Source organism: Bos indicus x Bos taurus, chromosome 3 (assembly GCF_003369695.1).
Source record: "Bos indicus x Bos taurus breed Angus x Brahman F1 hybrid chromosome 3, Bos_hybrid_MaternalHap_v2.0, whole genome shotgun sequence".
NCBI lineage: Eukaryota > Metazoa > Chordata > Mammalia > Artiodactyla > Bovidae > Bos > Bos indicus x Bos taurus.
Genome location: NC_040078.1, coordinates 91787863 through 91801562, shown reverse-complemented (window position 1 = coordinate 91801562; position 13700 = coordinate 91787863). Strand labels below are relative to the sequence as shown.

General features: G+C 52.8%; 2 protein-coding genes across 2 annotated transcripts in view; one reads left to right on the top strand and one right to left on the bottom strand.

Annotated features, from left to right (window-relative positions):
• The first annotated feature begins 4619 nt into the window (after nucleotides 1-4619).
• LOC113889840 (acyl-coenzyme A thioesterase 11-like) lies at nucleotides 4620-7020 on the top strand. The gene is made up of 3 exons (XM_027537150.1): nucleotides 4620-4689; nucleotides 5006-5089; nucleotides 6009-7020. The coding sequence occupies exons 2-3, from the start codon at nucleotides 5042-5044 to the stop codon at nucleotides 6213-6215; spliced, it is 255 nt and encodes an 84-aa protein (XP_027392951.1). The 5' UTR covers nucleotides 4620-4689; nucleotides 5006-5041; the 3' UTR covers nucleotides 6216-7020.
• LOC113889839 (protein FAM151A-like) overlaps nucleotides 6915-13700 on the bottom strand; it is a 28015-nt gene continuing 21229 nt past the window's right edge. Inside the window, exons 3-8 of the mRNA XM_027537149.1 lie at nucleotides 13461-13613; nucleotides 12334-12493; nucleotides 10091-10315; nucleotides 9072-9211; nucleotides 8057-8200; nucleotides 6915-7665 (exon numbers count right to left, since the gene is read on the bottom strand). Of these exons, the coding sequence (XP_027392950.1) occupies nucleotides 6992-7665; nucleotides 8057-8200; nucleotides 9072-9211; nucleotides 10091-10315; nucleotides 12334-12493; nucleotides 13461-13613 (1496 nt within the window). The 3' untranslated portion in view covers nucleotides 6915-6991. The remainder of the gene's footprint in view (nucleotides 7666-8056; nucleotides 8201-9071; nucleotides 9212-10090; nucleotides 10316-12333; nucleotides 12494-13460; nucleotides 13614-13700) is intronic.

Here is a 13700-nt window from a genome sequence, read left to right as displayed (position 1 = left end):
ACACCACGTGGAGGAAGGAGGAGAGGGAGGGAGGAGTCAGAGGCTTTGCTGGAAGGTTTCAGCCTGTCTCTTGGAGAATCAGGGACCACTGATAGAAATAAGAAAGCTGGGAGGAGGAACGGGTTTTGTGGGAAGAAGATTCAAGTAAGACGTGGTGAGTCACGTCAGGTATGTAGATGATGAACCAGTTGGGGCGGGAAGCCCAGGGATGGGGCTATGTTAGTCTCAGCCCAGGGTGTCCGCAGATCCACTCCTGGCTCTTCCCTGGCCCTGCACTGAGTTCAACCCTGCCCCCTGTCTGCCTTCCAGCTGCGTCAAGCAATGGGAAGCACTGGCCGGATGGAGTAAGAGGTTGGGAGAGGCAGTGTATTTTGTCATCTCTTTTCCTCTGCTTCAGGGAATGTGTCTAGCAATGAATGGCTCCTACTCCCACTCTGGTATCCCTGCCTTCCGCCCATTTGGCTCCTCGCTAGCATCATGAAACTGTTTTCTTTTTTTACACTTTTTTTTGGCTGCAAGGCATGCAAGATTCGCTTCTGACCAGGAATTGAACCTGTGTCCCCTGCAATGGAAGCATCTTAACCACTGGACTGCCAGGGAAGTCCCTGCTTCCTCTGTTTCAAATGAGGCTTCCCTGCTGGCTTAGATGGTAAAAAATCTGTTTGCAATGCAGGAGACCCGGGTCAATCCCTGCGTTGGGGAGAAATACTTAGTGTTGTTTCTTGCTTTCCACCTTGGACCCTGACTTATTCAGGAGCCATGTGCATGGATACCATAATTGAAGCGAGGAGTATAGACAAGATCCCAAGTGAGAGAGGGGAGACCCAAGCCCAGAATCCCAGGGGACACAGATGTAAGGAGGTGTGTTTTTTTTTTTTTTTTTTTTTAAGAGGGGGTAGGGAATGGGGACACAGAAAACAACACAAGAGAAAAAGAATATGGGGCAGGGAGAGAACCAGCAGAGTGAAGTGCTCCAGAGATCAAGGAAGGAGGATTCCTAAGTTTGAGCATCATAAAGCAGATGCTCTAGGGAAGGCAGAGAATGAAGATCGAGGACAAGACTTTCAACTCAGCCATGTCATCAGAGGCAGAACCCCAGTGGAGAGGAGGTGGCAGAGAACAGATTAAGTGTTAAAGAACAGGGCAAGAGTGAGGTTTGGGAGGACAAAGTGAGAGTAAAACATTTCTTCAGGAAATACTTACTGAAGTATTGAAATACTTGCCAAGTATATTTGGTACCACGTATGGGCCAGGCCTCAGGTACCTGGTGTGCAAAGATACATAAGATGTGGTCTCTGTTCTTAAAGCATTCTCAGTGCAGAGAGGGAAACAAGTTTCCAGAGATTTGTAGCACACTATAATACAGTTCTGATCTATGCTGCAAGAGCAGAGAGAAAGTCCTGAGCTGTGGGGAGGGGCCCAAGGAGGACTTCCTAGAGAAGGTACCACTGGTTTTTGACAGATAAGTAGGAGTCATGCAGATGGAATGGGGATGAAAGGGAGGAAGAAAGCACCCTGGATGGAAGCAACAGCCTGAGAAAAGGCAAAAAGGTAAGAAACGTTACTGTGAGTTTGGGGGAACCGCTGTGTTGCTAAAGCAGAAACTGTGTAGGAGATGAGACTGGGAAATGATTCCAGTGGAATAATGAGCCAGATATGTCAATGGGAGCCAGAGGCAGTGGGAGATTCACTCTGATGTGCTAAAACAGAATAACAGACACCCTGGAATCCCACATGCAGTGACAATATTTTCAAGAATGAGGATAAAATAGTTTTTTTGTAAACAAGATCTGAGTATCACTAATAAATTATTTTCTAAAAATGTTATTTGTTCATTTTATTTTTGGCTGCGCTGGGTCTTCGTTGCTGCACTAGGATTTCTCTAGTTGCAGCGAGTGGGGGCTATTCTGTTGCAGCACACAGGCGGCTCTTCTCTCGTCACTGAGCAGGGGCTCCACGGGCTTCAGGAGTTGCAGCTCCGGGGCTCAGCAGGTGTGCTTCCCAGGCTCTAGAGTGCAGGCTCAGTAGCTGGTGTGCAGAGGTTTAGTTGCTCCACAGCATGCAGGATATTCCTGGACCAAGGATCGAACCCAAGTCCCCTGTATTGGCAGGCAGACTCTCAACCACAGGAAGCCCCATCACTAATAAATTCTTATTGAGGAATTTATGAAGGCTATTCTTCAGGCAGAAGGAAATTGATCCCAGATGGAAGGTCTGTGATTGAATTTAAAAAATGATCACTATTGAATCAAACTTGGGTCCACTCGCCCCCTTGTGTGCAGTAAAGCCAATCTCCTGACACTGGGTTGCGGTGAAGGAAAGTGCAGCATCTATTACCCGGCACCAAGCAAGGACTTTAGGCAGTTAGTGCTTAAAAGACCCAAACTCCCCAATGGCTTTAGGGAAAGGATTTTAAACACAGGGTTAGGGAGGGAGGGAATGAGGGAGGTTGTGGGGTGTGTGATCAGCTGGTAGACTCTTCTGATAGGTTGATGGTGAGGTAGTTGGGTTCCAAGTGGACTGGGGTCTACACACTTGTGGACAGCACACAGTTAACTTCTTCCACCTGGTGGAGCTTTCATTCTCTGCAAAACAGCTAAAAGGACATGGCTCAGGATATTATTATAGCCCTTGAGGAGGAACAAAAGGTCCATGACTTTGTTTAATGGCTAAACTTATTTTGTCTTGTTTGACTGTTTTCCTTTGCTTCTGCCTTTTCTCACTTCTCTGATTAAATTTATTCTTTGGAACTTGAGGAAGGCCTAGGAGGCTAAAGTTTTCCTATAAACAAGAGCCAAGTGGAGGCAAAGGAGGAGGTGGTTCTGTCCTGGGAAGGCCCCATAGTGTCCTGCTCAGTTACTTGATCAGATAAAATATTCATTTGTGAGACAGTTAAATCAAAACAAAAACTGATTGCATGAAACAATGATATCTAATGTTGTTGTTGCTGAGTTGATACGTCATGTCTGACTCTTTAGAAAGAAAGAAAAGAAAGTGAAGTCGCTCAGTCCTGTCTGATTCTTTGCGACCCCATGGACTGTAAGCTACCAGACTCCTCCATCCATGGGATTTTCCAGGCAAGAGTACTGGAATGGGTTGCCATATCCTCCTCCAGGGGATCTTCCAAACCCAGGGATTGAACCCAGGTCTGCCACATTGCAGGCAGACGTTTTACCATCTGAGCCACGAGGGAAGCCCGTCTGACTCTTTGGGACCCCATAAACTGCATCGTATCAGGCTCCTTCATCCTTCACTATATCCCTGAGTTTTCTCAATTCACGTCCATTGAGTCGGAGGTGCTAACTCACCATCTCATCCTCTATCGTCCCCTTCTCCTCTTGCCTTCAATTGTTCCCAGCATCAGATCTCAGATGAGTCGGCTCCACCGATCAGGTGGCCAAAGTATTGCCACGGCCCAGGTTCAGTCCCTGGTTGGGAACTGAAATCCCACGAGCTGCATGGCACTGCCAAAATAAAGTAAAAAGGGGGTAGTGCTAGTGCCATCCACAGAGGGTTGTCACGAGGCTTGGTGGAAGTCTGGCACGGGAAACTCTTCAGAAGCGTGCCTGCCCATAGCAAGTCCCCTTTGGAGGAGGAAGCAGGTTTAGTGAGGGCGGGTGGTGTTCCCAAAGTCACTCACGGGTGTGAGGGGAAGCTGGGCTGGGCCTCAGTGACCAGGCACTGCGCTGTCCAGGCTGCCCCTGTGTGACCTGAAGTCTGCTTTAGGACTGCAGGGAGGGTCTCCTTGGGCCCTTTGGGGAAGGAGGGCAATAATGGGGGCTGGGCAAACTGGCTGTGCCAGGAAGAAGATCCGCCTGGACAGGCAAGTGGAGGCCAGGTGGTGGGAAGGACACGGCTTCAGTTCTCTCAACTCCCTGTCTGCTCCCTGCCCCTGGGAACTCACCTGTCTTTGGAGCTGCCCCTGGGCTGGGTGTTTACATCCAGGCGGTCTCTGGTCTTGGCCTCTTGACACAGTGGTCTTACTGGCCCCTTGAACAGGTGAGGATGCTGAGGACAGAGGGATTTGGTGTCCACGGGCACACAGACAGGAATGATTCTCAGAATGAGAATTTGAACCCGGGCAGGTGTGGCCTCTTTTACATCTTGAGTCTCTCCCATTGATTCTGATGCCCCTTTTGCAGATGAAGAAGCAAAGGCTCTGAGAAGAGATGAGCAATGGCTTGAGATGCAAATCCAGGTGTGAATGACCACTGTCAAAGCACTTTACAAGCTTGAAAGTGCTGGAAACACACGACGGTTCACCATTTGATATTAATAAGAAAAAGGTGCTTAGGAAGGGTTTACCATACGCCCAGTACTGTTCTTCTGATGACCCCATGAGGGGGCAGCTGTGACTACTGATCCCATTTTACAGATGAGGACACTGAGGCACAAGGGTTCACTCAGGCAAGGGTTACGGGTCTACACCTTTCCCTGCGAGTCCCCACCTCTGAGTGTGCGTGTCCTCAGCTGCTGTCTTCTGTGTGCCCAGCCAGTCTCCCTGGCCAGGTAGGGGTGCCTCCCACCCTGCTGGGCTGACCACAGGGCCTGGCACCCAGTAAGCCTGCTGAGAAGAGGTGGGCCCCAGAGGGACCAGATCTGTCATCTTCCCTCTCTCCCAGGAAGTACATCGTGTCCTGTAAGCAGGCAGAGATGCCCCTCTCTGTCCCCTGGGATCCTAGCAACCAGGTAAGGCCTTCTGCTCTGTGCGGACAGCCTTCAGACCTGTCGGGGACCCGCAACCCTCCCTTCTTGGAGGAGGCCCAAAGGGGACAGGATACTCTGCCTCAAGGCCAGGCTGGTGAGCCAGGGGCTTTCCCGTGTCCCCCTGCTTGGCAGGAGCGAGCTGAGGTCCCAAGGGGAGGAGGAGTCTGGCCCAGCCGGGCCTCCCTTCCCAAAGCCCGGGGCTCCTTCCTTCATGTGCAGCTTCCTCTCCACACATCAGAGTGGCCCTGGCACGAGCCCCCGAGGAAGGGGAGGGTGAGGCTGCTCTGTGTCTGGGCAGGTGTAGCTGAGCTACAACAACGTCTCCTCCCTGAAGATGCTCGTGGCCAAGGACAACTGGGTGCTGTCCTCGGAGAGCAACCAGGTAGCGGACCCACCCTCCCAGCTTTCCTTTCTCCTTTGAGCAGCCAACCCTCTCGAACCACTCAGGTCAGAGGGGGCTTCCCTAAAAGGCCCTGCGAGAGCCGTGAAACCACCCCAGTTATAGCAGCACGCCCGCCCCCTCTAGGCCTGGCGCGGCTCGGCTGGGGGCTGGGGGTGAGGGTGGCTGAGGAGGGGCTTGAGCTCTGCCACTTCTGCCTGTGTCCTGGGGTGGGTCACCTCCCCACAGTGACATCAGTGGCTGGATGGACGCCTGGCTCTGAGGATCCATTCTGGTTTCGCATTAGTTACTGCTTCTTTATCTTTTTATTTTTAAAAAGAAAATGTTCGATATTTTAAAAAATTGAGGCATAATTTACATACAGTAAACTTCCCCTTTTTAGTGTGTAATCCTGCTAGTGTGGAAAACACATGAAGTTACATCATCACGACAGTAATCAAGATACGGAGCATTTCCATAACACCTCCGATTTTTCTGTCTCCTCTGTGATCAAGCCTCTTCTCTCCCAATCCCTGGAAACCACAGACCAGTTTTCTGTGCCCTTTGTTCGGTCTGTTTGAGAATGTCCAGTAAAGGGAGTCGTGCAGCATGTAACCTTTGACGTATTTCCTTAGGCACAGTGCATTCACTTGTGTGAAGGGATGAGTGTGTTCCGTTTCACGTCAAGTACCATTCCATCTGAATAGTGGGCTTATCCATGAAGTCCCTGCTTCTTCAGACACCTTCCTATCCACTTGTGCTGGATCTCCCATTTTTCACGGGGCTGCCACCGAGGCTCAGAGAGGTTGAGTCACTTGTTCACAGACACACAGCAATCAGTGCGGCCCTGACTTCCAGCCCGGGTCCCCAGCATAGTCTGAGGAGGAGACGAGGGAACAAGGCTGCCCTCTGTCCTGTGCAGGTCCGCCTGTACACTCTAGAGGAGGACAAGTTCCTCTCCTTCCACATGGAGATGCTGGTGCACGTGGACACAGCCCAGGCCTTCCTGCTGCTCTCTGACCTCCGCCGGAGGCCCGAGTGGGATAAGCACTGCCGGTGGGTGCCGGAGCGCGGGGGTATAGGGGAGTGGGGGTCGGGGAGGGGGCCCCGAGGGGTCTCCCCCCGCTGAGCCATCCCCCACTGCTCTGGGCCCCTGCTTTTAGCTAGGAGTGGGAGATGGGAAGGGAGGCACTGTGGTTGTGTGTTAGGTGAGTATCTGAGTCAAGGATATTCTGAGCCCTCAGGGAAGGGACTGAGCCTGGAATTGGAGGTGGGGGCCTGGCCCACCTAACTATGTGATGATGGGTAAGCCACCTCCACTCTGTGCCTCAGTCTGGGGACAGCCTCCCAGCTGAGAAGGGAGACACGTGATGAGAGTATAGTGTGTGGTGACAGAGGGAAGCCAGGGTTGTCAGCACCCAGAGAGGAGTCAGGGGAGTCCAGCTGGTCACGCCTGCCAGTAACGCAGTCCTGTATGGCCCAGGTGCTGACTGGCATTTGCTGCCTCCCTGGCAGGCAACAAGGCTGCTGCCCCCCTGGCCTCACGTCCACTCAGTGCACCTCACCAGGCCGCCCCATCCTCCCTGGGTGTGGCTCCCCGTCCTGCAGGTGTCCTACTACAACCAGGCCCACCCCGGGCGTTCTCAAGTACGTGACCACCAATGTCACCGGCCTCTCCTCTGAGTTGTACACCACCTTCAAGGCTTGTGAACACTTCCTCTTGGACAACCGGAACGACCTGGCCCCCAGCCTCCAGACCCTCTAAGCATCCTCCCTGGCCACCTCACGTCCACTCCCACTCCATCCTGCCCCAAGGACATGCGTGCAGTGCACTGAGGAAGCAGAGGCATTTATTCCTTCCTGCCTCCCCGTGGGAAGCGGGGGTCCACCAGGCCACCTGGGTGCTCAGTGTGTGCCAACATCCGCCAGCAAGTCTTGGCGGTAGCTCTGGGGTAGCCTGTAGTAAACTCGGGTCTTCTTCACGGCCCTGGCTGCCAGCAGCGCTGCCCGCACAGACGCATAGAGGCCCCGGCCAGGGCTGTGTTCCACCGTGACCGTGGCCCGGGGAGAAGCTTTCAGCAGCCGGGCCACGACTCCAGTGGGGCTCTGGGCCAGAGGCCCAGCCTGCAGCTGGAAGGACACGGGTTGCCAGAGGCCCTGGCAGAGCTCCAGCATGTCTGTGAGCAGCTGTTCCCTGTAGCCACTGCCCAGCACTTCCTCGGGCCAGCCTGGTGCCACTGTCACATGGGGGAACACCTCGGCCACAGCTGTAAGCAACTCCCTGCCAGTCACGTAGCCGGGGACCATGAAACTCCCGTGGGAGACTGTGGCCCCGACCCACACAGGCCTAGACAGGTGGCCAAGGGCAGAGAGGGTGGCAAGCGTGGCCAGGGATGGCCGCAGGGCGGTGGGCTCTGCTATGTGCACGTGGATCCCCCAGCGTCCGGGGTGCGTGGCCAGCTGCTGTAGGCAGGACTCCAGAGTCAGGGCACGGCCATCTGGGGTGCGGACGATGGGCACGGGGTCCCCAGCTGCAGGCTTCTGGAGGCCCACGTCCAGCAGGATCATGCCTTCTCGGTCTGGAAGAGGTAGTGGAGGCAACAGTGTCTGGGGTTAGGGTTATCATGGGGTGTCAGAGGCCCTTGCTGAAGTTAAAGGGACAGCAGGAGGTAATGGGGTGTGTTGATTGGATCTGGGCTCCAGGTGGAAGGGCTGCTTTGTGAATGTGCCTGGGGCTCATCAGAATGGCCCAATGAGCCGCTAGCTCAGCTCTGAGGCCTGTGCCCGCCTCTCTTGCAGCACCATGTGACTGAAGCCTCACAAGTTCAAATACCAGGAGCCTCATACTTTTGACAACGCTGCTCCCCCACCTTGCAGCTGCGTTGCTATGGTAACAGAGACCTGAGGTAGCTTCCCCGAGGTAACCCTTGCAGTTGAGTTAGGAGCACAGGGGCTGCAGGCAGACCTTACCTGGGAGCTGCACTGTTGCTGCGCTTCCATTGCCCTGGATGTCAGGAACCAGCCACTCCACGCTCAGACCCTCGTCCCCAGGGTGCTGGAGAGCAGGGATCAGGCTACCCCCGGTGTAGTAGCTTGGCTTCCGTGAGGTATTCACTGTGGGTCAGATTGCCAAGGTGGAGAGGCCACCAGTCACGGAGGCCTTCTGTACACCATGAGTCCTCTCTAAGCCTCACAGCAAAGTTCCAGGGAGCTGGAGTTCCCTGTTGTGTAGATGATGGGTGACTTGCCCAAGGTCCTACAGCCAGTGGGCAGGGTTGCTGGGTTGGAGCCTGATGGAGCCAGGTCAGTCAGGCCCCAAAGCTGGTATTCCTCCCCCTCACCTAGATGGCTCCCAGAGCAGGAATGTTGGGTCTGATGGGTCCCCTTGAGATGGCCTGATTGCAGGCTCTCCTTGGTTTGGAGTCAAGGGAACAGGGGCTTTGGACAAAGGGACAAGCATCATTGATTAGCAGGTACAGTGGAGGAGCCGTTCTCTGAAATGCTAGAGCAACCCTCAGAGGAACTGTACTGCAAGCAGAAGCATCTGGGGTTTGGAATTTGCTGTTTCCAGTAGGAGCTGTGCCACGTTTAAGCTGAACAACTTTGTATAAATTATATAACTGCTCTGAACCTCAGTTTCTCTATCTGTAAAATGGAATCCCTGCTTTAGGGATCTATGGAGCTTAGTGTTCCATCCCAGAGTCTGGCATACAATGGATGCTTCAAATGATTCCTTCCTCTTATCTCATGTAGCATTGTCCCTTTCCAATGCTCTGCCCCACCTAGCTCAGTGCTTTTGTCGGCAGATTCCACTCCACCACCTTTTCTTTCCCCTGGAGGAGAAAATGGCAACCCACTCCAGTATTCTTGCCTGGAAAATCCCATGGCCAGAGGAGCCTACAGTCCATGGGATCACAAAGAGTCAGACACAACTGAGCATGCATACATATACACCTTTTCCCACCCTCCGCAGACCCCTCCCTACTGGCGAGCTGCTTGAACTGTGACAGGAAAGGCTCAAAGATGTCGTAGTAGACTTGGTGGGTGGCAGTGTTGTCCCGGATGTAGAGGAGGTCATCCACTGACACGGGGTCCGAGGCCGACTGCCACATCGTGAGGGTGTACCTGGGGTCCAGAGAGTCAGCTTAGGGCCTGTCTGCGCCCAGCAGCCCTCAGCCCCTCTCCCATGCTCAGAAGTTAACTTGAGCTGGGGGTGTTGGGCACTACCCGCTTCCTGGGGGCAGAAGAAGCCACAGAGGCCTTGGGTAACTGAGAGCAGAGGCTGAGAAGGAGGAGAGATGGACTGGGTTGCCTCTTCGCTTGGAGTGTCTATTTGTGGGTCCTCTCTTAGGAAGGAAAGACAGAAGAGGTGGGCATGGAGCTGGGAGTGGTGGGGGTGGATCAGAGGTCAGGTATGAAGAGGAAAGGCAGTGGCCTCCAGTGGGGAAAGTCTGAGGAAGGTGCTTGGCGGCTGGGGGCGGTACAGAGCCGGGGGGAGGCTGGGCTTCCTCAACCCCACAGAGCTGTTAGGGGCAGAGTCTCTAGGTGAAGTTTGTGCACCCTCGGGGAACAGGTGGTTCCCAGGGGAGGAGGCTGTGGGAGGCAAAGTGAGTCTCAATATAAACTCTTATTGGAACTTCCCTGGTGGTCCAGTGGGTAAAACTGCTTCCATTGCAGGGGATGCCTGTTTATCCCTGGTTGGGGAACTAAGATCGCGCATGCTGTGCAGTGTGGTCCAAAATAAATAAACAGATAATAATTATAACAATAAAAAAGCAACACTTTCCAATGGACAGGCTGCTTCAGGTATAGTGACCTGCCTGTCCCAGAGGTGCACAAGCAGAAAGCAGAGATGTTGTGGAGGATGTGAGCACCAGCAGAGGTTGGGCCAGATGGTCATGAAGACCCTTCTAACCATCAGTATCTGGGATCTTGCTGGGGCATCAGGACTGGGAGTGGGTTTGGAGGGAGTGGGGGCCGTGGCAGGGGCCTGGGCATTCTCACCTGTCAGACTGGGCCAGCAGCCAGCTGAAGTGGGGCCAGGCGGCCCTCGCCATGACAGCCAGCACGGGGAAGGTCACCCTCTGGGGCAGTGCTCCCACCAGCTCCTGCATCTGCTCCACCATGGCCCGTGTATACGTCACATTTGGGAAAAGGGGCAGGTAGAAGGTGGTCCAGCCTGGAGACAGGGTTGCCTCAGGATACTTCTCCTGGACCAAGGCCAGGAACCTGCAGAGAATCAGAGATGCTGGTCTTTTAGAGCCCTTTCCTCATCTCCTGGGTTCTCATCAGAGTGCTAGGAAGAGGCAGGGTCTATTGCATCTAGATATTAGAGCACAGTCCTGAAGAACAGGGTGGCTTACGAGTTGCTCAAAGTCCCATGGTAGAGCATGGACTTTGGAGCTGGGGAGGCCTGGATTTGAGTTCTGACCTTATGACCTTGGTAAGTTCACCCAACCTCTTGGATTCTTAAAAATGGCATCCGTTCAGGCAGGACAGGGCTTCTCAAACACCCTCATGTGCATGTGGAGATGCAATTCAAAGCCCTAGGTGTGGGATCTGGGCTCTATCAGCTGTGAGAGTCTCTGAACTTTCAGATATTATTCAAAAATTTCATTCAGATTTTGAACTCTTATAAATGTTAATAGGCAAATAATGTTACTCTCTCCCCTTCCCCAGATTATTGAGTAACCTCACTACAAGAAGATCAATCATTTTTTTTATCTTGGGCCACTGACTACAGTTTCAAACTGCTGCTTACTAAATGCTCCTCAGTTTGAGACTTGATAAATATTGGGTAGAAGGATTGTTAGCTGACTGGTTGGAAAGGTGGTTTGATGGATGGATGGGTGGATGGATGAATGGAGATGGACAGTAAAGATCTGGAGGTTAGAGTCAGAAAGACCTGGCTTTGTATGTTTGCTCTGCCAATTATTAGACTTAGGCAGATAATTTAACCTCAGTAGGATATGTTGTATTACTAAAATGAAAATAATAGTACCTATGTCATTCTCATTCTAAGAGTTAAATGGTACTCTACAACTAAACTACTTAAAACAGTGTGTATGACAGATAATAAACATTCAACAGACTGAGCCTCAATTATTGTCAGCTTTCTTATCTGCAAAATGGTAAGAAAAAATGCTCCCAACCTGGCATTTCTATGGGAAGATGAACTCAGATATATTCTCTCCTTTTATGCGGCCCTCTGTAAACTTGAGCGCACCATGCTGCTAGTGCTACTGTTGTTGGCAGTGCTGGGACCTGGGGGTTGTTTGTGGGGTGGGAGGGGAGGCTGGGGAAGGAGTTAGTGCTTTATAGACTTTAGTTAGTGCTTTCTAGGAGGTCAAGGGTTGCCCTGGCACTGTTTGCTGTCCAGGAATAAACACTCTGCTGCTACTGCTGCTAAGTCGCTTCAGTGGTGTCCGACTCTGTGCGACCCCATAGACGGCAGCCCAGCTGGCTCCCCCATCCCTGGGATTCTCCAGGCAAGAACACTGGAGTGGGTTGCCATTTCCTTCTCCAATGCATGAAAGTGGAAAGTGAAAGTGAAGTCGCTCAGTCGTGTCTAACTCTTAGCGACCCCATGGACTGCAGCCCATCAGGCTCCTCCATCCATGGGATTTTCCAGGCAAGAGTACTGGAGTGGGGTGCCATTGCCTTCTCCAAATAAACTCTGCTAAGCTGCTGCTAAGTCAGTTCAGTCGTGTCCGACTCTGTGTGACCCCATAGACGGCAGCCCACCAGGCTACCCCATCCCTGGGATTCTCCAGGCAAGAACACTGGAGTGGATTGCCCTTTCCTTCTCCAACGCATGAAAGTGCAAAGTGAAAGTGAAGTTGCTCAGTCGTGTCCGACTCGTAGCAACCCCATGGACTGCAGCCTACCAGGCTCCTCCATCCATGGGATTTTCCAGGCAAGAGTACTGGAGTGGGGTGCCAGTAGGGCACAAATCCATAATCTGCCAGTGAGAGCCCAGTGAAATCAGGACTGTTAGGAGAAAATATGAGGGAGGGTCCTCAGCAGCCTGGGACGTCAGGGAAGTTTCTGGGGCAGGTAATGGCTGGTTTAGCAGGAAATGGTGGAAAGGCATTCAAGGCAGAGGGAACAGCATGTGTGAAGGCTCAGAGGTCAGACGTCATGGTGTGGCTGGAGGCAAACTCAGCAAAAGTCCCCTGAGCACCTGCTGTACCCGATGTTGAAGGAAACAGACTGGACACAGCTGGAGCAGAGAGGCAAACACTCACTGTGTGGCATTGACCTCTATTGAGAGGCCCACATTGGGACCCCTCTGGATGTCAGCATTGATCCACACAGGCCTTCGAACTTTCCCCTCCTCTGTCAGCCGCCGAAGGAGGTCCAGGGAGGGGCCCACAGCCTTGATGCTCTTGAAGTCTAGTTTGATGCCTGTGGGGAGAGGGCCAAGGGCTTGGGAAACTGGTCCCTTGTGCTCAAGGAAGAAGGAAACAGAAGACATGACTTCCTGGGACAGAGAGAGGAGGTGTGGTGTGTGTGTCAGGGGTGGGAGGGAAGACAGGGCCGGAATTCTGGGTGGGTGTGAAGAAGGCTTCAACGAGAGAAAGGACTTCCCCATGTAGGAGTGATCTTCCATCCCTCATCCCCAAGGGGAGGAAGCAGATGATGGCTAAGGGCTTGGGATTTGGGGCAGGTGTAGGTATTGTCAAGAATCTGATGAAAAGGGACTGTGACTCTTGGACAGGCAGGCTCAGAGGATCCCAAGCCACCCAAGCCTGAATAGCACAAAGTCAGGCTGAAGAATTAGAGAAGAATTTAGAAAGCCAGGCCAAGGGGATCATAATATGTTGACAACATAGGGAGCCATGGAGGATTAAAGCAGGGAGTGACATGACAGTTGGCATTTTGGAAAGCTCACCCAGGTAGGGGCTTCATAGAGTTTGGAGGCAGGAAGCCAGTGAGGAAGGAGGTCCAAGAGAAAGATGATGTGAGTGGGACTGGATCGGGGGAAGCCTTCAGGGTTAGAATTGGCAGATGCAGCAGCTGAGTAGATGCAGGGAATGAGGGAGAGGCATTAGGGTGATGCCTGGATTCTGACAGTAACTGGCAAAGAGACAGGAGAGGGGAAGGTGGAATTGGCTTTGAGCATGTTGTATCCAGTTCCATGGATTCAGAGCCTGAATGCTCATGTTTGGCCCTTTGCAGCTTATCCTACACTTTTTCATCCCTCATTTCACCCATCTTCCCTGAGCCCAGGCCTCTAGAGTGGTCTGGAAAGCTAAAGCAAGAGCAACTCCTGACAGTCATTGGACTAGTCTCCTAGCAGAGGGACCCCTGCACATGTGGGCTGAGGACCAGAGGGGTGGGCAGCTGGGGAGGGGCTGAGAGAAGTCCTTACCCTTCTGGGAAGAGGCCAGCACAGCCTCCAGCCACTGCTCTAGGGTGTTGTCGCTGTAGATGGCTGGAGGGTGCGCCATGATGGGGACTCCTGTCTCGTTGACTGTGCCGAGCCCTTCTATTGTGATGTCTGCCTCCAGGGCCATGACATTACCTGTTGCATTGGACAGAGAAACTTTTTAAAGCAATTTTCTCATCATCAAAGTATTACACACTTATAGAATATTTGAAAAATACAGAA

Coding starts and splice junctions, on each gene's coding strand:
- LOC113889840 (XM_027537150.1), top strand. CDS start 5,042: ATGCTCGTGGCCAAGGACAACTGGGTGCTGTCCTCGGAGAGCAACCAG. Junction 5,090..6,008: donor TGTCCTCGGAGAGCAACCAG/GTAGCGGACCCA, acceptor TGTCCTGTGCAG/GTCCGCCTGTACACTCTAGA.